The sequence below is a fragment of the Leptidea sinapis genome, chromosome 35, assembly GCF_905404315.1.
Source record: "Leptidea sinapis chromosome 35, ilLepSina1.1, whole genome shotgun sequence".
NCBI classification, from domain to species: Eukaryota; Metazoa; Arthropoda; class Insecta; order Lepidoptera; family Pieridae; genus Leptidea; species Leptidea sinapis.
This window is the reverse complement of record NC_066299.1, coordinates 2,954,937-2,981,815: the sequence shown is the minus strand read 5'-3', so window position 1 is coordinate 2,981,815 and position 26,879 is coordinate 2,954,937. Positions and strand designations below refer to the sequence as shown.

The 26,879-nt window shown below is 35.1% G+C and overlaps 1 protein-coding gene across 1 annotated transcript; it reads right to left on the bottom strand.

Moving 5' to 3' along the window:
- Positions 1-1,966: 1,966 nt before the first annotated feature.
- LOC126975330 (uncharacterized) lies at positions 1,967-18,566 on the bottom strand. Its single transcript, XM_050823176.1, has 7 exons — positions 18,402-18,566; positions 18,157-18,236; positions 17,331-17,488; positions 6,399-6,470; positions 3,899-4,037; positions 3,029-3,147; positions 1,967-2,410 (listed from the first exon to the last, which is right to left on the bottom strand). Exons 1-7 carry the CDS (start codon positions 18,452-18,454, stop codon positions 2,264-2,266), a joined length of 768 nt encoding a protein of 255 aa, XP_050679133.1. The 5' UTR covers positions 18,455-18,566; the 3' UTR covers positions 1,967-2,263.
- Between the last annotated feature and the right edge of the window lie 8,313 nt (positions 18,567-26,879).

Sequence of the window (26,879 nt, the reverse complement as noted above, 5' to 3'; positions counted from 1 at the left end):
ACGATCCATTTGTTCACATTCTTTATCTTGTCTCGTTGGCCTAGGTATAGAAATATTATTTTTACCATATATACCGCACGCTAGCTGTGGTTCAACCATAACAAGCACAATTAATATCGACATACGTATATTTGTGGCCATATTTCATTTACAAAAGGAATGCTGAGATGTTTTGGACACGTGGAGCGAATGAGTGAAGAAAGAATGACGCATCAAATATATAAGGCAAGTGTGTGTGGACAAGTCGGTCGCGGGAGACCTCGTAGAACATTCGTCGACCAAATTGGGGACGTTTTGAGAAAAGGAGAGGTCCGAAGCACCCGCAACCTGTCAAGAATGTAGAGGAAGCGCGTGAGGTTTGTAAGGATAGAAGAAAATGGCATTCTATTGTCTCTGCCTACCCCGAGGGGAACAAGGCGTGTGTGTATGTATGTATTTCTTATACAGCCTTTCATCTCCTACAAAGCACTAAACTAAAGAAAGCAAATGAAAAACATTAATACAATTAAAATAGGTTAACAAACATGGGCGTGGCTAAGCCGCGTGGTCATCTCTTTTACACCAATAGCAAGGTAGCAAGCGCACAAAACCGTCCAATAGCAATATGAGCCTAACAAGCGTAATATTAATCAATTGAGTGAAAATATTGTCTATGTACCGAATTCAGTTTTATACTTAACAAATTATTTTGTAGCATACCGGTGGAAACAAATTACTAATTTGATTGTTAACTATTGAAAATGTTATTCGAGTTTCAGCTTTTGTTGTAAGTACTTACATATTTCAAATATTATTGTATTAAATATATAACAAAAATCATATTTATACTTATGTATCAATACATTGGATTATATGAAATAACGGAAAATAATAATTTTTTCGGAATATGCCCTTAAAAGACTCTTATAACATGTCAGAAGGGTATAAAATAATAGAGATAGCAAAATGATCGTTAATCCATCTGATTAATAGACCCCATCGGTCAAACCACAAATTATTATCTAAATGAAAAAAAAAACGCACGCTAGTATACTTTCAATTAACACAAAATGTACCTGTATGAGAGACATTAATGAAAAAATTTAATACAATCATAGTGTTAAAAAAGAAAAAGTTTGATGCTTTCCTTTCAACAGTATCATCAATATAGGATACGTCATCAAAACATAAATATAAGTCTTTTCAGAGATACGATGAATCCAAAACATTTTTTTCATGAACTTAATTCAATTCATTTTTTCCTGAAGTTTAAATCAAGAACAATAATAATATGATTTATTGTGAAAAAAATATACAACTGAAAGGAAAAATTTAGTATACGATTGATTGATTCAAACTTAACGCTAGCAACAGTTTTAAAAAATAATAAAAGTTGCTTTTTTCAAAAACACATTTCAAATATTGAATTCAATTTAACAAACTATTTTATTTCGTTAAATACTTTTATATATATGTCTTAAATCGTCATTTAACACTTTGGGCTAACCAGAAGTTATTGCAGTAAAAAACTTTTAATCCATAGTGGCCTGGATACAATCCAAGAAAAGGGCTTTGTTAGACGAAAAACTTAAAGAAACTTTGTTCTACTTGCTTTCTACTATTTTATGATCAACAATAAAAAAATACTTTATACTATAAATACTAATCTAGCAATCTATTACAAATAAAAGGAACATTTATCTCATAAACGTTGAGGTGTAACGATATCTTCTAAAAACTGGGCAAAACAACGCACAGCCTGTAGGATCGCTGCTAAAAGTATTGATAATGATAAACTAACTAATTTCTGGCTATCAGATCTGACTATCTGATTGTTGGAGAGAGGAACCAAATGCTGATTTGAATCTAAACCAATAATACTCGAACTGTCAACGCTAAATACATCTGTACCAACACTCTTACCTTTGTTCACACAGTCATCGACATCACATGTCACATTTATCACAATAAAATCATGTTCTTTCACAACACGAGATTCACTTACAGATTTTACATTAGTAACATCGCTAGAACAACAAGGAATTTCATTCCTTACATCACTAACTTTTAGGCACTTTGTTGCTTCTACGTTTAATTTAAGAGATTCATCATTTTCTCCGGACGACATTCCACTGTCATTGTCAATGACTAAGTCAAATTCTTGTGATGAGAATGTGTTATCAGTATCGGATATTTCTAAATTTGTATTGTCTAAGCTGCCATAGTTCCTAACAGCTACCTTGTTTGAATGAAGTACTGTGCCCACTGAGGGCATTGCCTCTTGTCAGGATAAAACCGCACAAGGTACTCTTCTTTTTGTTGCATTTGTACTTGAAGTTGGTTCTTCTGTCCTTAATATACTATCAACATCGTCGAGTGACGCATTATTCAATGAACAGGCGTCATCTATTAACATGTCGGATCGAATACCCTAAAAATTATTATTTTTATGAAAGAAACATATTTACACAGCAAAATAATAGGTATTTGTATTATACGTAAGACGTGGTCGCTAACTATATGCCTTATGAGAAAGCTCATGGTCACTCAGAGGGCAATGAAGAGGGCTATGCTCGGAGTTTCCCTGCGAGATCGAATCAGAAATGAGGAGATCCGTAGGAGAACCAAAGTCACCAACATAGCCCAAATGATTGCTAAACTGAAGTGGCAGGGGCAGGGCACATAGTTCGACGGACAGATGGCCTTTGTCACAGTAAAGTCCTCGAATGGCGACCACGTACCGGAAGACGCAGTGTTGGTAGGCCCACCACAAGATGGACCGACGATCTGATCACGATCGCCGGAATACGTTGGAAATGGAAATCTTTGGGGGAGGCCTTTGTGCAACAGTGGAGATCTTCCGGCTGATGGTGAATGTATTAGACGTTATTAAAATACCTAACATAATAAAATCAGGCTGAGAATATTTTGTTTAAAATAAATGAATGAAATAGTAATAGATAAGTTGCTTTTGTTACAGGGATGAAGAATTTATAGACCAGTCATTAACATTTTTTTTCTAAACATAAAAAAAAACTATGATACCAACCTCGGAAAAATATTTATATTCCTTTTCATAAGACAGTATAAATGTACAGAAAATAGTTGTCATTACGTAGCTACTAATGGAAGCAATAATGTTACACATATAAATACCACTGGAACTATCTGAAAAATATAAAAAAAAAAACTTAAATATAATCAGTTCCAATTCCAAATTGTATAAGAATTAAAAGTTTTAATTAAATAAATGAGTAATGAAGTTAAAACTAGGAATTAATCATTAAATTGCCAGTCAGTTTTCGATTTCGAGTGATTTTGAACTTTTTTGTTCAACAGCACTTAAGCATCTCTCAGTGTCGGACAAAATTCGTTAATAAAGGATATAGAGTTTTGTATTATATATGAATATACACAGTTATTCTAAAATTCTAGAAGAAACTAGTTAATCAGCTTGCAAAAGTGAACACATTTCTGAGAATAAAAAGCACTATCAAAAAACTTTTCAACGGAATTAGCAAATCATTGACAAAATCTCGTTGAATTCACAATCTTATTCATAAATCTCCCTCCGGTAAGGTGCCTAATTTTCATTATTAAGTATTATGTCCATAATTTTGGCAGGAAATTTGTAAAGTATAATATTTTTATATTTCTATATATAAAAAAACTGACTGCATATTTATAAACCTGAGAGTTGAACAAACAAAACAGAATTTTATAACGAGGCGGTACTCGAACGGTTAGCTCAGTTGGTTAGAGCACCAGCACGGAACGCCGGAGGTTGTGGGTTCGAGTCCCGCATCGTTCATAAAATGTTGTTTTTCAAATTTTATTTGTATATTTATAATCTTCAAAGTAGTCCACACAGCCCGATCTTTTTCCAGTTATTTAAAACTAGTGATGTATAGATACTGACCTGTTGGTAAAAAAACAGAGACTGTTCCAAATAAGGCTAGTACAACAAGAAACAGGAAGCTCACATTGGCTAGACATAATCGGCACACTGTTAGCCTCTTATCATAGTATAATGTTGATAAGTAAGTCGTAAGTAGACACTGAAACCAATGTTAATTATTAAAAAAAAACACTAAATTTATACTCAACTAATTTATTACGTAATATTGCGTATAAGTATATATTTATGTCTAAGCCTTTAACTCTCAAACATAAGGATAACCGAAAAACCCGGCTGTCGTGTAAGTTTCTGCCACTGACCTGTATAAATACCACTGGACAGGCTGTTCCATATGTTTGACAGCAAATTTTTTGTGTCTATTTAAAGCGCCACTCCCGAGCGTCCAGAGAATTAATTTTGACATATAATATAAATGGCTGCGAAGGAACGTACAATACTCTAAAGTATATTTGCTTTTTGAATTAATTTCGTTCGTTTTCCGTGTTATTTATACTTAAAGAATCAACGTAATAAAGTACACAATTTTTTTTGTAAATATATTTCCCACCATCTATCGATGTTTCCCGAGGTTGTCATCACTAGTTTAAGTACCGCAGACTCTCGCTACATGGCCAACAGCGCCAAAATGGCGAATATCAAACAGGCACAAAAGCACTTTGACAGCCACCAGTCCAGAGGTAGAGGTCAGTGGCTTACTACTAGCAACAGTAAGTGTCAATACTGTCCCTGTGTTACTTATAAACGCGACGTTAAGTTATTCCAAGCTCAAAACTTTTTGTCTTACCTTTGTAATTACATGACAGAATTACATGACAGGGAGGAGTAATTTTGAACTTGGAGTAACTTTACACTGCGTTTCTTAGTAATACAGTCTATATTTTAAGCCCTACTTTCCACTAACAAACGCTTCAAAATACGGCGGGCTGCTTGTACAGCCTAGAGTACTCAATTCTGCCAAGGAGGCGTATTTTATCCTTTATCTTTTGTGTCAATGTCGACGGAGACGACAAAGCGCTACAATGACTACATTAAATAAAAACACGTGTAGAAATACTTAACCGTAATCATAAAAACAATACAAAAAAAAATACATAATTCATCTAAATAAAGTAATTTTTCATAATATCATTTCGGAACACCCTGTAAGAAATCTAGTAGCCGCGCGCTAGCGTAGACACTGACACTTACTTCGTGCCATATCATGCGTCCATGTAATGGTGATTTAAACTTTGTTTCCTAAATATTTAACTTGTTTGTTTGAAAATTTCAATTATGTACTTTAACTTTTAGAATTTTTTTACGATTAAGGTTAGATAGCTCTACCTGTGGGTTCATTTAATGTCGCCATTATAAAATGAGTAAAACTGTGATATGCAACTTTTCCACTATCTGAACAAATTTTGCTGTCACTCCAGCCAATTTTATTAAATATAAATTAAATATACGTGCGTCCACTTTATGTTACATGTATGCTAAGACGCGAGCGTAACGTTGCTGCTCCGTCTACAGATTCTTAGTTCTGTATGTAAGCAGCAAGCTAGCGTACACCAAGCGTATAATGGCGAATACGCCATTATGAGACTAGCTCCGTGGACAGTAATACTTAGACTTTGCTCAGACTTTACGTACGTAAACCTTAGCTGAGTGTGATAATACGCTTTTACATTGGGCTGTCTAACCTTAAGTTCAGCTTAATTTCGGCTGTCAACTATAAAAACGGAATCAAAGCTCATGCTAAGCCTACATTCAGCTAAGTTACACATTACGTTTACACATATGCTTATAAACTCATTACTCTCCTGTGCATTATCTACTGACAGCTAAAAAGAAGGAATATGACAAGATACAAGCTGACCTAGATTAATTATTGTTCCCCGGTGAAATGCCCTGCAAAGATCGCGGAGAAGCTCTCAAAAAGGGGAACTCGCTGATTTCGAGGAGGTTTTAGTGGGTATTATCAAACTAGGCCAACTTCTATCTCAGTAGATCTGGTCTAAGTCATAGGTTCTCAACGTGGGCGATAACGCCCCCTTGTGGGCGTTTGAGACTTTCAGGGGGGCAGTAGAAGACCCAGAGAAAATTAGGGGGCATTGAGATGGCGCAGATGGAGCGTGGGTAGATTAAAAAATATAGTCTAAAAAGGCAAAAAAATACACGAAAATACTCTAGAAAAAAACATATTCTCAAAGTGGGCGGTGAGCAAAATAAGGTTGAGAAACTATGGTCTAAGTGATTGAGTCCCACACTCCCTGTTCTATATATGGCGGCAGAGGTAGAACGTAAATTTATTTCCTCCTCGTTAAAAAACAAAAGTTTATTTAATATACCAACTTAATACTCTTTATAGAGTATCATCCAAAAAATATAGGTATATTTATACATATATAAATATACTACCTAAATATATACCTATATTTTTTTGGATGAAAATAGGTCACCTTGGTATATGAGCAGTTGAATAAATGACATTACTTGACTAAAATTACTTGAGATAACTTACTTGCACCCACATATAAAGCGATCCAATTCCACATAATAATATATTGAGTGCTTTCAGGCTTTGTTCATTCACCTGAAACCCAAGCAATTTTTATATATAAATATAATGTTAGTGGACCCGTCAGGGGATGTCCTGTCCAAATAAAAACAAGCTTACTATGATTTTTTGAAAGCTAAGTGTTATTCAAAAGAGCAGTTGTTATTGAGCGGTTATTATTTAGCATCAGGTATACTCAATTGTCTTTCAAGGTCAGCTAAAAATTGGCACAATTTGTTAAATTTTTGGTAGCAAGTGGCTGCTCTAGTTAGTCGGTTTAGATCGTGCTAACAACATAACATTAAGTTGTGCGAAACTTTATAAGTCAGCCATCAATACTAGCATTTTCATTAAAAACACAAACTTAAATCAATTAACACAATAATGATGAACTCCACGGATCCGAATGCACCGAATATTCAAACTACCTTATACGTATAATGTCACTAGTCACCAGGGTTGCCAATCGTACTCTAAAATAGAGTATTGTACTCTATAATATCATGTAGGCGTACTCTAAACATTCACTGCTGTGCGGCATTTTTATGTCTGTGTATAAATGTCTTACCGGTAGTGCGGACACACGCCTAGCGCGTAATTTTGGGCGATTATTTTTTTTTTTAATCTATAACACTAATAGAGTTTGCTAAAATACTCTTTTTTACACAATTCTTTTAAAAACCATGAAAAATTATTATGTGCTGGAAAAAGTACAAACAATTACCTTTTTAAAAATATAAAATAAATAATAAATACTCTTTTTGGAAGGCCGTACTTTTTATTTACCTCGTTTGAAATCAGCTATACTGTATTTCTCCTAATAAAAGTTGCCAGCCCTGCTAGTCACGGCACCCTTCGAACCGAAACACAATTTTGAATGTTGTTAAGGTGCGGCTGTGTGTTAGTGAAATCATTGACCATCATTTCTTTTTTGATGGAAAAAGGAGGACCTGTATCTATGTGGCCGGACCTGCGCTTTGTAGAGCACTAGATCGTGGGGCGACTTGAAGTATTGCCGGGCCCAGACGCCCAGCTTCTTCGAAGCCAATTTGGCTTAGCCCTCCAGATGACCACGGAATTGGTAATTGTTCAAGATTTCGAGACCCAGTATTTCGCGACCTTTTTCGAGAGAGGACTCGATAGAAGACACAAGTTTTCTCGGCACTGTTAGACGATTTCCCGAGAGAGACCTACATGGCCCTTGTATACGGCGGTATCACCAGTGCTGTCGTCTGCATAGCAATCTATGTTGGAGGTGTCCAACATATCATTGATATGCAGAAGAAACAGTGTCGGAGATAGCACACAGCCTTGGGACACTCCAGCGTTCACGGGCTTCTGGTTTGAGCAATAACCATCGACAACGACTTGTATTGTGTTGATTTCGAACAAGGTATAAGTATAACATTTACTTAAGTTTGCCGCATGTCATTACTTTCCTGAATTAGACCCCTATTATTATTAGTGACCCTACACTTATAGAAAACAAAACATACTACAAAACAGTAGTATGTTTTGTTTTCTATTTCAAAATCAACGGGTTCAATTACTGGCTTAGAATGTCGATTTAAAAAAATAACATTGATGCAGTTCATTTTTTTTTTTCAAAATAGGGCCAAGTTTCCTTTAAGTTCTTTCGCTATTCCTCATAGTTTCTAATTTCGCCATTCACGCCCACCTTAAAACTTCACCCTGTATACAGTTAACAGTGGAATAGGTGACAATTAATTATAATTAGTAATAAATATTAAATTACATAATATTTAATAATAAATATTATATTAAGCAACTAGAGAGGGAATTCCGCCATTTCCGCGTGCTTGTTTTTTGCAAACGGTTTGAGATGGCCTTTTTCCCTCACGTGTTCCTTTCCATTCTTTCGTATTCTCCACGGAGGTGAGGTAAACAAACAGAGAGTACGGGTCATCTGATGTTAATTGACAACCGAAACTCATACCGGTATCATCCCGCAAGCGTTAAGACTCAAACGCTCGTTCTGATAAACTTGGCAGCTCGAGTAGACTTAGGGAGACTTATTGGGTGAGCATAGTAAAGTTGTGCTTTGTAGTATTTATACCATGGTCTTGAGCACACACATTTGAATAAACGTGGCATAAAGTTTAAATACACATTTTGCTTATGATTGGTTAATTCCAACGTATCACTTTTTTATGCAAAACTTCAGAATTATCATTGTATTGACAGTGTTGTCAGCGCTATAATATAATAATATAATATTGACACACTTTTTACACAAATTATCTTGCCCCAAGTTAAGCATATATATACAACGATATATTTAATACAATATACTTACTTAAACAAACATAAATTCATATAAACATACATAAATACATTTAAACATCCGTGACTCGGAAACAAACATCCATATTCATCATATAAATGCTTGCACCTACCGGGATTCGAACCCGGGACCTCTAGCTTAGTAGGTAGGATAAAGTCAACATTTTGCATATTCTTGGTTTAATGTCAAGTATAAATTTTCACCAAGTTTATTCGTAACGCGATTGTGTATACTTAAATGTGTATTATTCTCGTTATTCGTAGAAATACTAAATTGGGTGCGAAAAGTTAAGAAATTTATTGCAAGAATCATTGGCCTAGTTATATCATACTTAAATTGTATAATATTTAACCTAGATAATCACAGACCGATTTATGTTCAAACAAACATGATTCACTCCAAGCCTTGCTAATAACACTGCTATAATTGTATTCATATCCTCACATCTTTTACTGTATTTATTGTTGGGTATATCTTTGGATTCGGCCATAATTTATTCTAATTTTACTGTCATTAAGGGATTTCTATTAAGGGCATACATACAAAATATATTGTGGGCGCAGCTAATGCACTACCGTCCAAAAACAAAAAAAAACTAAGTGCCATCTTCTATATAAAATTCTCGTGTCCCGGTGTTTGCTACCAAACTCCTCCGAAACGGCTAAACCAATTTGTTTGAATATTTGTGGGTACATCGGATAGGTCTGAGAATCGGCCAACACCTATTTTTCATACCCCTAAATGATAAGGGTCACTCATGATTCAGAATTAAAAAAATACATACAACTTCCAATTTTCACCCGTCTACGATCAACACCTATTTTTGTACCGCGATTTTAATATTATTCTATTACATATTATCCACATTATTCCACAGATACGCAATAGAGTTTCAAGATGGCAATCGAATATAATGATAATTGTAGTACGATAAGTTTGATGTACGATAAATTTGGTAGCTCTCAGAATCGGTCGTCATCTATTTTATGCTCCAAAAATTATAGTTAGTGTTTTTTTTTTATATTACTTTATGTGGCAATACAACGTTTGCTTGGAGTAATATTATAACATTCTCAATTATGACAAGATGTGAGAATATGTTTTTTGTAAAGTTTTCGAAAAGCATAGAGTAAAGAGTAGAAGTTATAGAAGTTACCGTTGTACCGAGGCTTTAAGTTGCAAATAAGATTCATTTCAAGTTTTACTCGGGTTGCAGTTACCGCACAATCTATATATATATAAAAGAAAGTCGTGTTAGTTACACCATTTATAACTCAAGAACGGCTAGACCATTTTTTCTGTTGTTTGATTTTTTGGGTTACTCTTAGTCCGGAATAGGATAATAAGTAATAAAATATCGAAAAAATCACAAAAAAATATTATTATAAAAACATTTATTTTCTCATACATTTTGTATGGATTGACATTTTCATGACATCTCGAGAATAGAAAGAATTCAATGAAGTTTTTTGTTAGTTTCACGCTACATGAGTAATAAAATACAACTGACAGTGCACGTCATGTTATTAAAGTTGACTGGTGGGTGCAATGACGTAATATAACATTCTATACATAAAATGTAACATAAAATGTATAGAATGTTATTGAGTGGGTGTGTTTGTTTCGAGTTTCTATTAGCTTATTGTGCGATCTTTCCCGACATAGACGTAATGCAACTAGGATTCGAAACATTGCGAATTGGACTGACGAAGAACAAGAAATTGCAGGTAAAAAGCACCGCGTTAGTATGGGCTCGATGTTGTGTTTCTGAATCACAAGAGCAAAGCGAGGCAGCCAGTAAACCTCAGAGATCAACAACTAGATAATTTTCAACGCACAAGAAGAAATTTATGAAGTACTGATTTGAATCGAGCAGCGTTTCGATACGATTGCAGTACTGATTACCGCTTGCATACTAGCGTTCACATTGGGTCGATGGACGTTGTTTGCAAGTATTTTCCGGAGAAACGCCAGGATTGTGCTGCCTTAGTAGGAAACTACCGAATCACAACATTTTCTAGCAAACACTCAAAAATACAATGTTTGTTTCCAAATGTCCTCATTTGGGGCAGACAATGTCTAAGAACGACGATTTAATCCGATATTCAGGGTATTAATTTATTTATATTCTTACACACAATACAGTAGAAGAATAACATACCTACAATACTTATTCCTATGTATTATGTATGCTAATTCTAAAAATGAGTGTTTACAAATCAGTAATACGGACTTTGCTTTTGATTTTGTAGGTACAAGGACAGATTCACCATCGAATTGGATCATTGCAATCTCTCGAAGATATACACCATAAATTTTAACAATTATATTTCATGGGCACCATGGAGGAACAATGACATGAAGAGATCAATGCAGCAATGATAATAGCAATTCTTCATGATCTGCAGCAACTACTTCATGAACATTTTGCATGTCGAGTTAGCCCGCAAATCTTTAATTTCCGATCCGTCTTGCATTCGCCATGATCATTAACAAATCTCAAGGCCAATTCTTGATAGTTTGTGATCTGAATCTAGAAAATCCATTTCCCATGGTCAATCTATATATAAGAGATTTCCGCGTATATAGTCACTCATCACGATATCTTTGGAACCATAAGGCGTAGAGACTTGAAATTTGGTAGGAATATTCCTTTCGTCGAGTAGAGGTCAGCTAACGGATTTTACGAAATTCCATCGGCGAGAGTTTTTTTTTTAACAGAACAACGTCTGTCGGGTCCGCTAGTACAGTAATAAAATTAACATAAGATGCAATAAACAGTCACCATTGCGCCCACTGAGTATACATCACACAAGTACAAACAAACATTCAACATATAAGTTATTAGTTAAGTACTAATTTCTCGTTACGTTAATTTACTAGCTAAAATAACTTTTGTTTTACATTTAAAATTATATTTAACGTGACGTCACCAAATGACCCAAAGGAAGACCAGCTTTGGTTTTCACACCAACAAACATGCTGAGTTGGGACCATTTTTGTATATAGGTAGTATTCTTTCAGATTTTGTTTGTCTCCTTTGTAAGTTTCATTTAAAGTTATTTGTATATGTATGTGTACTATACGTTTCAAGATAAACATTTGTCATTTCATTTCCGAACAGTACTTTAGTATCATACTAGAACGCCTGAGTCGACGCACTCACACATACACATTACTTACAAGGCCGCTAAGCAATCTTGTCAAGACAAATCTATTGAGTGCCACGCCGTACGCCGCTGTCCGAGTTAAATTTGAAGCACCGGGTCGTTAACATTTTATGTAGCAACCCTAGGCTCTCCGCCCAGACGTAGGTATAAATTACAAGGAGACGGCTGAGTAACGCTACTGTTCTATTACTTGTACTGTGGTTACGGTGGACAATACATTGGATACCTTACTTTAACGTCAGAATTGAGGCGCGTGAAAATGGCAGCAAGCGGAAATGGCTACATCCCTCCCTAGTTGCTTAATATAATGTTTATTATTAAGGACGCGTGCTCAAACACATACACGTATTTAAAGTTAATTGCGGGAATCAAACGAATTTGATACTTTAGCAAGTTTGAATTTTATTTTTTTAATACCTATGTATTTTTGATAATTGGTTGATGTATTCGTTTAGTAGTTAAATATTAGAATTTTAGATGGCAATTCTGTCGCATAACATCGTGTCCAGTAAACGCAGTTTTTTTAAATCCAAGATGGCCGCCGCGAAAAATTATGATTTCAACAATATGGGTATCGTATCCGAAGTTATCGAGGGTGCAGAGAACAATTAGATAGGTCTTTCAAAATCAAATTTTGAGATTTTTTAATTAGATTGGTAACGGAATGTGTTTTGTACATATTGTGAGTGAAAAGTCGAAACGTAAATATTTCTATATTTAGGGAATGAAGAATTAATTTAGCATGAGGGATATTGTTAGACAGGCCTTTTATAAGATAATTTAAGTTTATGAATGAATTCTAATTTTGACGATGTAAATGACACTCATGAAGAAAATTTTGTAGATTTCATAGGCGCCATCATGGATTTCGATTTAGGCCCGCTATTCGTTATTGTTGACCCCAAAATCCATGACACCCATGTAAAGGAGTGGGTAAGTTTCATAGGCTTTTATGTAAAAGGCATTAATTATTTTCTCAAAATTGATTCCTTTAGAATTCTTTTTGGTGTCATTTCTAATAACTACTAGATACTACTACCGCTTCGGAAACAAATGGCGCTCTGAGAGAGAAGAAGCGGCGCAAGAAACTCTCCCAGCATTCTTTTTTTGCGCTCTTTTCAATAAAAATATAGAATATTGTACAGTCATTTCTATCGCTGTAAAATAATCACAATCTAGTCTCAGGCTGTCCGATCATTTAGATATTCATCAGTGGAGTAATAGGATTTACGACACAGCCATTTTTTTATAAAACATTTAAATTTATTTATTTATATGTGTATAGAACATCATTGTGTTTTATAGCTGATTTATTGATGTCTTATGGATATATTTTATTTTGTTTAAAAGGTCAAAGTTATGACTTATCTAGTATTTATTCAAACCTATTGTTATTTTACTTATAAGAAAAAAAATTCCGATTACTTACCAATGTTATGATATTATGATTTAATGTTATGTTATTAATATTTTCCTTAAATTGAGAAGTGTATTAGTTACTAACAGATTTAATTTTATTTTTTGTATATATATACTTATATAAATTTATTGCCAATGTTTATGGCAGCAGTAGACTTGGGGGATTATAAATATATAAATATTTAATTCTCAAAGTCTGTGTCTCGGTGTCTAGAGAATACCAGCGTTGAGAATTAAAATTCCCAACATAATGCTGACTAGACACCATTTTGGTTCTGTAATGTCCATAATATTGTTATTAGTAATAAGATTTCTGTATTTTTGAACCAAATAAAGTATTTAATTATTAATTGATATTATTAAAAAAACATGAAAATGACACCCATGAAGAAATGTTGGTAAATTTCACAGGCGCCATCTTGGATTTCGATTTTGACCCGATATTCGTTATTGTTGACCCCGAAAACCATGAAAATGACACCCATGAAGAGAAGTTGGTAAATTTCATTGGCGCCATCTTGGATTTCGATTTTGACCCGATATTCGTTATTATTGACCCCGAAAACCATGAAAATGACACCCATGAAGAGAAGTTGGTAAATTTCATCGGCGCCATCTTGGATTTCGATTTTGACCCGATATTTGTTATTGTTGACCCCGAAAACCATGAAAATGACACCCATGAAGAGAAGTTGGTAACTTTCATCGGCGCCATCTTGGATTTCGATTTTGACCCGATATTCGTTATTGTTGACCCCGAAGGCTATGAAAATGACACCCATGAAGAGAAGTTGGTAAATTTCATCGGCGCCATCTTGGATTTCGATTTTGACCCGATATTCGTTATTGTTGACCCCGAAAACCATGAAAATGACACCCATGAAGAGAAGTTGGTAACTTTCATCGGCGCCATCTTGGATTTCGATTTTGACCCGATATTCGTTATTATTGACCCCGAAAACCATGAAAATGACACCCATGACGAGAAGTTGGTAAATTTCATCGGCGCCATCTTGGATTTCGATTTTGACCCGATATTCGTTATTGTTGACCCCGAAAACCATGAAAATGACACCCATGAAGAGAAGTTGGTAAATTTCATCGGCGCCATCTTGGATTTCGATTTTGACCCGATATTCGTTATTGTTGACCCCGAAAACCATGAAAATGACATCCATGAAGAGAAGTTGGTAAATTTCATCGGCGCCATCTTGGATTTTGATTTAATATAGACCATTATTAGAGATGAACTTATAAATCACTAATTCTTCAAAAAATTACAGAAACATAATTTATTGAAAATCTGACTGCGTACAAAATATGTAAAGTATCAAAGACAGTATTGTATAGCTTATAAAAAATATTCATGTTCGTACAGCGATCTTTTCGAGTACGAGCTGCTGCTTACAACCGACACAGGATCTACCCACGACGGCGGCCGAGCGCGGACTGAGGTTATTTCGATAGATCTTTCTGTGCAATGCGTACGGAGTGACAAAATAAAATAACCCTTAATACCACACTTTAAAGCTCATGCTTATCAGAAATATATATGAATTTTAGACGATTCATTTTTATTTTTTTCTGAGATTATTTATTAGATATTCATTAATTCATTTCCCGTGTTTTTGAAAATATTATATCTGCTTTCCTTACATAATTTTTAAGAGCCAAAATTGTGTAAGTGGTAGCAGAAAACTGATCCTGCATGAAGCCCCATTTCGTCAATTTTGTGTGAAGAGGTAACGGATAATCGTTTTTACGACATAAAATATCAAATTTTCAAAGCAAACATTTCCCGCTAATTGGAGATAAAGAAGTAATCTATTTATGGCAATTTTTAGTTTTGTTAGACTTAGTTTAATTTCATCACTAACTCTACCGAAAAATATCTTATTTTTGTCGGATTCGAAAACGCGTCCTTAAATATTATGAAATTTAATATTTATTAATTATTATAATTTATTTTAATGTTAACTAGGGTTGAATTTCTCAAGTGGGATTGAATGGCGCAATCAGAAACTATTATAAATTGAGAATATACTTTTAAAGGAATCTCGGCCCCGATTTTGATCAAAATTAAAACTGCTTCAATGGTTTTTTTTAATTCAAATGAAAATTCAGTAACTTATCTCTTTACTTGTGGCTGTAAGGTTGAAGACCAATGTGACAAAGTCAAATCTACCAAATGGATCCTCCATACTATGCTCCTCACGATAGCGCGATGTCGCCGCCTCTGCTCACTCACACTCACACTTCTCTACTCTCGCCGGCGAGTGTATTATCTCCTTTATCAAAAGACCATCGGACTATCAGATCATGTTAGATCGTAAGCGATCTTCTCTCCTTGCCACAAGCCCACAGCCGATCCGAGGTTGTTGCGCTGTATTTGCGGCCTCTACAGACCGCGACCTATGTTGCTGTATGCTGAGTTTTTTGTCAATAGCCCGACATATGGGCTCGTTTCGAGTCTTCAATACGTAAATGTAATATCCTCCCCCCCAAAAAAAACACTGCTCTACTCGGCCAGTTAATCGCAACGCTTTCTACTTGGTCCTTTGACTCGCGCTCAAAAACCGACCAAATAGGGATTGGTGGGCAAGATGCACGATTTCCGCCATGACAAGTTATATTGCCACACGTAGTTGCGAGGAGTTGAGGCTGAGATACTTCCCATGCCACTTTGTGGAGTGTGTAGCAAGCCCATTAAAACTCGAACAATGACAGAAGACTTACGTACCTACTAACATTTCTTAATTATATACCCATGTCAAATGTTTACGTTTGTTTTGTTTATCAAAAAATTTTTAAGTTTATATCCTTAGATAATTTATACGTCTCGCTGATAGACTGTGACTCTATTTTAAGCAACACTACAACAATGTGACATATGTATCTTGAGTGTAAAGACGCCGCTTGTCACGCACACCAAAGTAATAAACCTGGCCTGTTATCATGCGTTGTTTAACAACAAGAGGCTCTATCTAGACGTATAAATTATCTAAGCCTAGAAGCCTATCCATGGATACAACCATTTACATGCAATATACTTGCGTATATACAATGAAAGCGAGCGAGAAAGAACATCTCTTAGGGAGATGCAGCAAGATAGTAAAGAAAAGCTACTCTTTTGTAACTGTTATCGATTTTGATAAACAAGTCGTAAACAGTCAGCCACGCTTGTCATTAGCTAACATATTTTACAAATGAAAATTGGACACACATTATGGGCCTGTTAGGTCGTTTATACCCTAGTATATTCTAAGTATATTCACTCCAATAAAATAAACAAACAAAAGAGTGTACTTTTGACAAAAATAAAACTGAAAAAAAACTTTTATGAACAATGCGGGACTCAAACTCGCGACCTCTAGCATTCCACTACCCAACACTCCCGAGCACTCTTCCAACTGAGCATCCATTCAAGTGATGGATTGTTCATAAATTTTGTGTATGTCTTCTTTAACTCTCAGGTTGTGGCTTCATCTACAGGATCTGTACAAACCTGAATAGAAAATGGTTTGACACCCCTGTGGGTTTTTGTCAGAGACCGTAATATACAAAATTACACACAGGCCCAGTTCTTGTCACCTATGCCACCAAAACATACCGGATCTTGCCCCTACTTCACACTATTTCTGTATTTATTGGCTTAATGTCTTAAGCCAATGAAGCAGTTGATTTTCCCAAATTAAAAAACCATAGCTTTTTGACCCATTGCTTTAGTTTTTAGTCTTATGGGCGATCCACATTGTTTTTACTCCACAGACTGCTCAGATGACCTACATGCACTTTTAACTTTATAATACATATTTAACGAAAAAATATCTGCTACCGTTGTGTGCCAAGCAGATGTATGACGTCTGGTTTGGCACTCAACTGTAATTTTGATAGCAGACATCAGATGTCTGATTGGCACCTAGCGGGATAAATATAAAATATATAAAAATAAGGTTTCATTGAAATAATTATTAGTGTAGTAAAATATGTATGGATCCTTACCTCAAAGAGAAAAAGGATCAAATAAGCCAGAAAGCCCAATGATAGGAGTGATGCAGATGTGGAAGCTATTTTGTTAACATATGATGTTACATTGGGGTTTAATGTTAGTGAACCAAGAATATTTATATGCTGGTATCTGTCATACAGGATTTTCCCAGCTGGAAACACATTAAACAATTTGTTAATATTATATTTAGCATTTTAATGTTTTCGAGTACAATATGTTGGAAATATCAACACATTATTTCTTTATTAATAGCATATTCAGCTCATGATTATAGAACATTTTAAAATTTTGTACTTTCCTGGGAAAATATTTTATTAAAATTTAAAATGAGGTTTAAATGATAGATTTTAATAACATGCAATGGGGCAAGCGAAATTATCTTATTATACAAATGAAAGACCTATGTTGTAGTTATGATTGGGAGGCTCCGTTGCACAGGATGCCTGCTAGATTATGGGTACCACAATGGCGCCTATTTCTGCCGTGAAGCAGTAATGTATTAGCAATACTGTGTTTCAGACTTAAGGTTGCCATAGCTAGTGAAAGTACTAGGCAAACAGGACTTAACCTCTTATGTCTCAAAATAATGAGCACAATAATTCTGAATGGTTCTTGAAAGTAAAATGATTTGCCCCTTGTGTCAATATTTACAAATGAGTACTTCAGTTTAATTTATTTCAAAGAAAACAGCATTTCAAAAGAATGTAGGTAAATAAATATCATGGAAATGTGTACATGTTTAAATTCTTAGATTATTATTCTAGTTAGATTAATAGTACAAAATTTCAAAACTGGTGAATGGTTCTACTTGCTGCTTACCAAAAACTCCACTGATTCCATAGAGACAAACAAGGCCAATTTGTAAGGAATTCGTTTCTCTTACAATGAGATTACAGAGGCTGAAAAAAGAAGAAATGGAAAAGTGAAAGTAAACAATTGAAAAAAATATTATGATAAATATAGTGTCCGAGTGACTGAACAGTTTAAATCCATGCATTATTAGATTTTTTTATATCTACCATCATTAAAATTTAAAATATAATACCTACGTAGCTACTACTTACGTTATAATGTACGACGAAAGAAAAACAAACAATGCACTTTTGAAAATGAACATGTTAAGTAATGAAAAAATATTACTTATACCACTCGTCTGGATGAATAAAATTTAACGGGTTGTTTGATAATCATTTGTAATTTTTAACGTTTTTAAATAATTATAGTACCTACATAATATTCAGGACTTGCATTAGGTAGGTAAATAGGTACGTATAAGTACATTTATATATATTTTTTTTTTTATTTATTTAGTGGCACGGGATGCAAGTCCATAGTACATTTATATACAAGTCCAGTGTTGCCAGATACGAAAGTTGAAAATGCGGTAGCGGTACTACTAGTAAGCGGTAGTACTAGTCCGCCAAATGAACTCCATTGACTGTTGGTGTAATTAGATGATTTCGCTTGTCAGTTTTTATATTATTTATTTTTGAGAATTTCCTCTCATAATCTGCATTTGATATAGGAACTGACAGAGCTGTGACCGCGAAGTTAGGAAGATTTGTGAACAGCCGTTCACCAATTTCGCCTTTCACCATTCATTCAATAAGTCACCATTTTTTCGTGTACTACTGTTACAACAGTCTTTTCAGATTGGAAGTATTCATTCAACCGAGTAAATTTTCAACTTGTTCAAAGTTGAACATGACATGGAACCAACTAGTCTCAAAAAGAGCGGAACCGCGTCAGTTAAAAGCGGAAGGCGGTCCATTATCAAGAAAGGCGGTGTAAAAAGCGGAAAAGCGGTACATCTGGCAACGCTGTACAAGTCTGACAATATTTTTGATTTTATAGTTTTCAGTTGTCACTTTTGAGTTTGACTTTAATGACAATGAATGTAATGACTATGAGTAAGTAGTGACTTTCTGCCTTGTGGAGAATACTTAAACCAAACACTTGGCGGAAACACATTATCGGACGCGGCTGACGGACGCGGCTGTCAGCCGCGACTGATAAGTTTGCACAGTCTTTTGGGACGTGGCTTGCAGACGCGTTCCTTTGCCTATTCCACAAAGAACTGTTGACCAAGAAACATGTCGAGTAGTGAAAGTGAGGACGAATTTTTCGAATTAGCGGCAGCTGCTTTATGTTGTCCGCCTAGAAAAAAAAATAAAAAGAAGCGTTTGGGTCCATCAAATAAATAAAGAAAGAACGCAGACTGGTGGATTCCACACTTTATATCCACATTTATTAAGAGATGAGCGCCAATATAAACTTTATTTGAGAATGAATGAAGATCAATTTAATTTTTTGCTAAATTTAATCGAAAATGACATTGAAAAAGATTTAACACAGCTTCGGACTCCAATTTCAGCAAAAGATCGTTTAGTCGTTACTTTGAGGTAAGTAAATAATACAGTAAAATGATTAAGATATTCTTTATTGAATCAGCTCAAAATTATTTAGTTAGTAATTGTAATTTTCAACATTTTTCATTATTCATTTATTTCTTTTTTTTAATAATTAAAAATTCTTTGAGAATTGCATTTGCTGGGCCTCGATGATATTCGATAGCGCCCTGGCTGTGCGCCGATGTCTTCTGACTTGAAGGATGAGTGTTTGGTGGAGAAGCTGTACGGTATGTCATCTGTAGTGAAGGTGTTGACTGAGGTATAAATTGGGGAGTAACAGAAAGAGAAGAAGAGTATGTGGTCTGGGGTGAGTGCAAAGATTGAGGTACGTAATGTGGGAAAGGAACATGTTGAGAGACAGGAGGAGGAGGAGAGTATGTGGTCTGGGGTGAAGGTGAAGATTGAGGTACGTACTGTGGGGAAGGAACATGTTGAGAGACAGGAGGAGGAGAAGAGTATGTGGTCTGGGGTGAAGGTGAAGATTGAGGTACGTACTGTGGGGAAGGAACATGTTGAGAGACAGGAGGAGAAGGAGATAATACAATCTGCGGTGACGGTGAAGGTTGAGGTATGTACTGTGGGGAAGAAAGTTACTCAGTGGCCAGAGAAGAAAGGGAGTAATGAGTGTCAAAACTCTGAGTTGAAGATGAATTGTATGGAGAAAATGTATTGAGATGTGAAGAAGACGCTCCGTCACTTTCCAGACACATCTTCATCTCTACCTCGTGGACCATATTCATTACATTGAATTTAATTCTAACTTGCTCCAATCTAGGAAACTTTTTGACTGTCTCGGCGATACTACTAAAAAACAGGTCAATGTCATTTTTTTCGGTTCTCTGAGTTCTGGCCTTCATCATTTTTAAAATATCTTAAAACGGCACGACTATCAAGTCGTGCCGTTTTTTTTGCTGGGTGCTATTTTCACCTGATTCGCTCATCTCTATAGCAGGCGATTCATTAGTATCGTATTCTCCTACTGGTGCCGCAGTGGTGTTTCGATTTGCCATAAATGGCAACAAAAATGCCATTTCGTCTTCATATTTCCATTTTTTTAAATTCTTCACGCCTTGGCCTGTTATTGTCTTTCTTCTCGACAAGGCATGTATGAAAGCGTTCCTAAGGAGGTTCTATTTGGTTTTGCATTCTTTGGCTGTAATAAAATAAAGATTCATAGTTAGTCTATTAATTTAATTCATTGTATTCTTTCAGGTTTTTCGCAACCGGAGAATCATTTCGATCACTAGGATTTAGATACAGAATGGGATTCAGCACAGTAAGAAGCATTGTTCAGGATGTCAATATTGCTATTTGGAAAAATTTACGAGATATATGTATGCCGTAACCTACGAAAGAAAAGTGAATGGAATTGCTAAAGCATACAACGATAAATGGCAGTTCCCTAATTGTATAGGCAGTTTAGATGGCAAGCACGTTATGTTGTTTTGCCCAAAAAATGCAGGTTCATCATTCTAAAATTATAAACAAAGACATTCCGTGGTTCTTTTAACATTGGTAGATGCCAATTACAAATTCATTTATGTTGATGTTGGTGCATTTGGACGTAACAGTGACGGAGGTGTATTCGCTCGATCAACACTAGGAATTTCATTAGCCACGAACACCGCAGACATCTGCCAGAAGATATTCCTCTGGAATATTGTGGAGGGCCCATACCACATGTTATTGTTGGCGACCAAGCGTTTCCGTTAAAACGATATTTAATGAGACCTTATAGTAAAGAAAGTGCTTCAATAGACATCAAGAAAAAAACGTTCAATGAAAGGTTATCTCGTGCTAGAAGGACTGTGGAAAACGCATTTGGCATTTTGGCAGCAAGGTGGCGAATTTTTCATACTGATATTCAAGTTCAACCCGAATTCGTCGATAAAATTATTTTGGCTTGTTGTTGTTTGCACAACATGCTACGCAGCGACGAAGATAGATTTTTTTCGCAAGAAGAACAACCTAATGTTATACCAGAAAACTTTATATCATTAGAAGGTACTCGTCAAAATTCAACCCAAGAAGCATTTGCTGTGCGTGACAAGTTTAGTGACTACTTTATATCTGAAAATGGGGTTTTTCCCTGGCTAAATGTAAATCGGAATTAAAATCTAATAAATTAGTTGAAAACTTACATAAGTCACTTATTTGAAAAATATAAATGTTACTAAGTTATTAATTAGGATATTATTTAGTACCTATACTATTCTAGTCATTAGATAATTTACTTCTAATTAAACTGGGTAGATATTATGCACTAGCGGCTCGCCCTGGCTTCGCACGGGTGGTTTTTTAAATACTTATCTCGCAATAAATATAGCCCATGTTACTCAGGGTCAATGTAGCTTTCCAACGGTGAAAGAATTTTGGAAATCGGATCAGTAGTTTTTGAGTTTATTCATACTAAATTCAAATGTTTCCTCTTTGTTATATTAATATAGACTAGTATAGATTGATAGAAAACCACCCGTGCGAAGCCGGGGCGAGCCGCTAGTGCATAATATATACCCAGTTTAATTAGAAGTAAACACGTGTGGATAGCGATTGATTAGTAACCAGCGTAGTCAAGTGATTAGAAGCGTAGTCTATTCACTAATCAAAGTGAAAAAAAGCCTTTAGACAAAGTAAAAAAAAATATTAAACATGTTAAAACATAGATACCTGCTAAATCGAAAATAGTGTCGTAAAATATAGTTTTGGTGTCATTTTTATTCCGATATTACAAGCGGGATCACCCGTTTACGACAACTAATTGCCGGAGACTAACATCTAAATTATCTAAATCTAAAAAAATGCCTTCTTCATACAACCTGGTCTTAGCTGATCGGCACTTTTGTATGGGGAAGCAAAATATTTTTTTGAGATTTCGATGTTAGTCTCATACAATTAGTTATTAACAGTTTCGTGCGCAGATGATACCTACAATGTTTTATTCTTTTACTCTGTAAACCCGGGTTATTTCCTTTATACCTACAATGTTTACTTTTTTTCACAATTGTAATGAAAATTAACTAGTAGGTATCTACGCGTATTTTGGAAATTGAATAAATAAATACTTACCCGTGATATTAAGTTTGGCAGCTATTTCCTCCCACGCTTCTTGTTTTTTTGTATTTAGTTTGTAGTCTTTTAATTAAGGATTATAAAGTAATTCTCTGTTGCGAACACACTCGATAATTTGTTCCTCCATTACGAAAGGCACGTGCAACCTCTCGCGTGGACCGCGTCCTTCTGGCGCAGGACGCGTCCCGCACCCTGTGCATACCGTCCGCGGACGTTTTCGGCTGACAAAAACATCCAGCGCGCCAGATTTCTCTCGGACGTCCGAAAGCTGAAGGTCAGCCCAAGGTTACGTCCGCGACTTACGTCCGATAGTTTGAACAGCTTAGTGTACATTCATTACCTAGATACCTAGTCAGCCGCGTCCGATAATATGTTTCCGCCTTTAGAATTGACCTAATAGAGTCTCTGGGCAGGGAGTCGTGGCAGTTGAAATAAGCGGGAAATTTAAAATAGAATAGTCATATTATACAAAAATAATTGTGTGGAGAATAGTTTTGATAATTTTATTTTTTTCTGAATTTTCTTATCTAGTAATTTAATTTATTGACAAGGTTAACAAAAGCACAGTAGACATATTTTGTACCAGTACGGAAACTACCTACAAACGTTCGAAATGACACACTCACACAAGCACACTTACTAAGCGGTTTTCGTGGTCAATACGAGTCTAGTGTCACGTTGTTATTTGTTTCCGTGATCTTTTTAGATATGCCAGCGTATTGTGTGGTATACGGCTATTTGAACTCGGCTCCATCAAAGATCCAGTTTTCGTTTTTTAAACTATAAAGTAGTATAGTATATTAGAATGATTTATTGTTATATTATTATTATAATTAGTATGATTTCGAATTTTAAGTCCGTAAGATCAATTATCCTTCCCCTTCTTCAAGCCGGCCGGTCACCGAGGAGAAGTACGACCAATACCCTCCAGGAAATATAATTCAAAACAACAAACCAAATACTCTACTGCCAAACCAACATCTTACCAATATAAAAAGCTCAAAACATATTAATAATGATAAACAAATAAAGATACACAAACTAAACACTAAAACAGAAAAACATAAACTCCCTGAAAAAGAAAACAACCTAAACATATGTACTTATAATGTAAGATCACTGGCAACAACAGAACGTCTACTTGAACTGAACCATGCGCTCGAAACAATAAATTATGATATTATTGGATTGGCCGAAATACGAAAAATGGGAAGTGAAATAGAAGAGCACCAAAAATAAATTCTCTGCTACAAAGGAGAGACTAAAGGTCACTACGGAGTAGGATTTCTAATAAAGAGGGAATACAAACACAATATAGCCAATTTTGCCGGTATATCTGAAAGAGTAGCTCTGTTACAATTGAAATTCCAGGATCTAACAATATCACTGATACAGGCATACGCTCCAACCGACAGCTTAGATGACGAAGAAATAAATAAATTCTACTCTGACCTTTCATCAGCCCATGATCTAGCTGGTAAAATTGTACTAGTAATCGGAGATTTTAATGCCAAAATCGGAAAACCTAAAGCCCACGAGCATCCAACTATGGGAAAATATGGATATGGAAAGCGAAATTCCAGAGGAGAGAGACTACTACAATATGCAGCTGAATACAAACTCAGCATTATGAACACATATTTCAAAAAGAAAGAAAGCCGCAGGTGGACTTGGATCTCACCCGATAAAAAGACAAAGAATGAAATTGATTTCATATTGAGTAACAAACCAAAATTAGTAACAAACGTTGAAGTATTAAATAGAGTCAAATACCCATCAGACCACAGATTACTAAGAGCTACACTCAATATAAAAATACCTAAAAAGAGCCGAAAAACATATAAATCTCTACCTCATCCTCCAAAAACAGAAAGCGAAAAATCTATGTATGTAAAAAATCTCACAGAAAATATGACATCACTAAATGAAGTCGGAGACACAAAAGATTTACAACTCTATTATAACAAATTAGAAGAAGTCATAACAAAAAGTCTAAAGTATAATATGAACAACAAGAAAACCCATAGCAAAAAGAAGATACTTTGTGAAGACACGTTAAAATTAATTAACCAACGCACAGAAAAACTCTTAAAAAAGATTTAAGCCAAGGAAGATAAAAGAGAACTCACAAAGCTATTTAAACTAACAAATAAAGCTATCAGGAAAGACTACAAAAAACACAGATTCATAATTATACAAAATAACCTTCTACAATACAGAAGCTCAAAACGAGCATATAAAGAGCTCAACACAAACAAAAATTCAGAAAATCAAAACTAAAGAAGGAGAAACAAAAAATAGATATGACATCATAATACATGCCACAGAATTCTATACAGAACTTTATAAAAAAAAATACCAGAAAACCCCTCTAATGATGAACTCTCCCCTAACATTGCACAAACAGATGGAAATCAAGATGGGCTTGAAGAAATTTCGTTACATGAGATAATCAAACATATAAAGAAATTAAAACCAGAAAAAAGTCCAGGACCAGACAATATTTATAATGAGGCCTTAAAAGTAGGAGCACCTATGTTGCTAACAAGCTTAGCGAAACATTTTAACATGGTACTTGAATGCGAAAAGGTCCCCAATCAGTGGTGCAACTCAGATATAATTCTACTGTATAAAAAAGGGAATCCATTAGACATCGGAAATTACAGACCAATAAGTTTATTAAACAGTATCTACAAGTTATTTGCATCAATCTTGAATAGCCGAATATCACCTGCAATAGATATGAATTAACCAATCGAGCAGGCGGGTTTTAGATCTGGTTTCTCTACAAATGACCATATGCATGTATTGGAACAAGTTATTGAAAAATTTACAGAATACAACCAAGTACTAGACACAGCATTTATAGATTACTCAAAAGCATTTGATAGCATAACACACAACTCAATTTGGAAAGCACTAGAGAATTGCAAAATAAACCAAAAATATATACACATACTACAATACATCTACTCAAATAGCGTAAGTAGAATTAAACTAGAAACTTTTGGCGAATACTTTTCAATAGAAAAAGGGGTGAGACAAGGAGACCCTTTGTCACCCAAACTATTTATAGCTGTACTAAACGAAATATTTCAAAATGTAGATTGGAAGAACAAAGGCCTTCCTATAAGAAACCAGAGTCTAAATCATCTAAGATTTGCAGATGACATAATCCTTTTTCCAAAACTGCACAGGAACTGGAGAAGATGATCCGAGAGTTAGACATAGAGAGTAGAAAGGTAGGACCGCAAATGAATACTACCAAAACCAAATTAATGACGAACGGATCTGAAACCCCTATCTCTGTAGAAGAAAACAAAATCGAATGTGTGAAGGATTACATATATCTCGGGCAGAAAATATCATTTAACATAAATAATAACGAAGAAGAAGTAGATAGAAGAATTCAAATCTCATGGACCAAATTTTGGTCTCAGAAAGAAATTCTAAAAGGGGAGTATGAACTGCACCTGAAAAAAACAATTATGGACACTTATCCTGCCAAGTCTCACATACGGGTGCCAAACATGGATATTTACCAAAAAAACAAAAAACAAGATAACAACATGCCAACGCGCCATGGAAAGGAGTATCCTAAAACTAAGAAAAATTCAGAAGGTTATAAATACAGACATCAGAAAAAAGACGAAACTGACTGATGCCCTGGAACATGCCTTAAAACTAAAGTGGCAATGGGCTGGACATATATCTAGGTGCAGAGATGGGAGGTGGACGGAAACAGTGACGAAATGGACAGGACCACACGGCAAGCGGAAAGTGGGCAGGCCCAAGAAACGGTGGTCTCGAGACATTGTAGAAGTGGCTGGAAGAGATTGGATGTATGCTGCCCAAAATAGGAAAAAGTGGAAGGAAATGGAGGAGGCTTTCACCCAGACTTTGAGATCCATCAAAGACTAACACACAAACAAACTACCACTAACTTTTTAAAAAAAATCTATTTACTAAAACGACTAACAAAAAATAACCACATGAAGTTTGTTTTATACACCTACTTAATTGGAAAGATGGAAATAAAAAAGCTTAATTATTATTAAGATC

Coding starts and splice junctions, on each gene's coding strand:
- LOC126975330 (XM_050823176.1), bottom strand. CDS start 18,454: ATGTTCATTTTCAAAAGTGCATTGTTTGTTTTTCTTTCGTCGTACATT. Junction 6,471..17,330: donor TGATCCTTTTTCTCTTTGAG/GTAAGGATCCAT, acceptor CTTGGGTTTCAG/GTGAATGAACAAAGCCTGAA. Junction 3,148..3,898: donor CTCTGTTTTTTTACCAACAG/GTCAGTATCTAT, acceptor TATATTTTTCAG/ATAGTTCCAGTGGTATTTAT.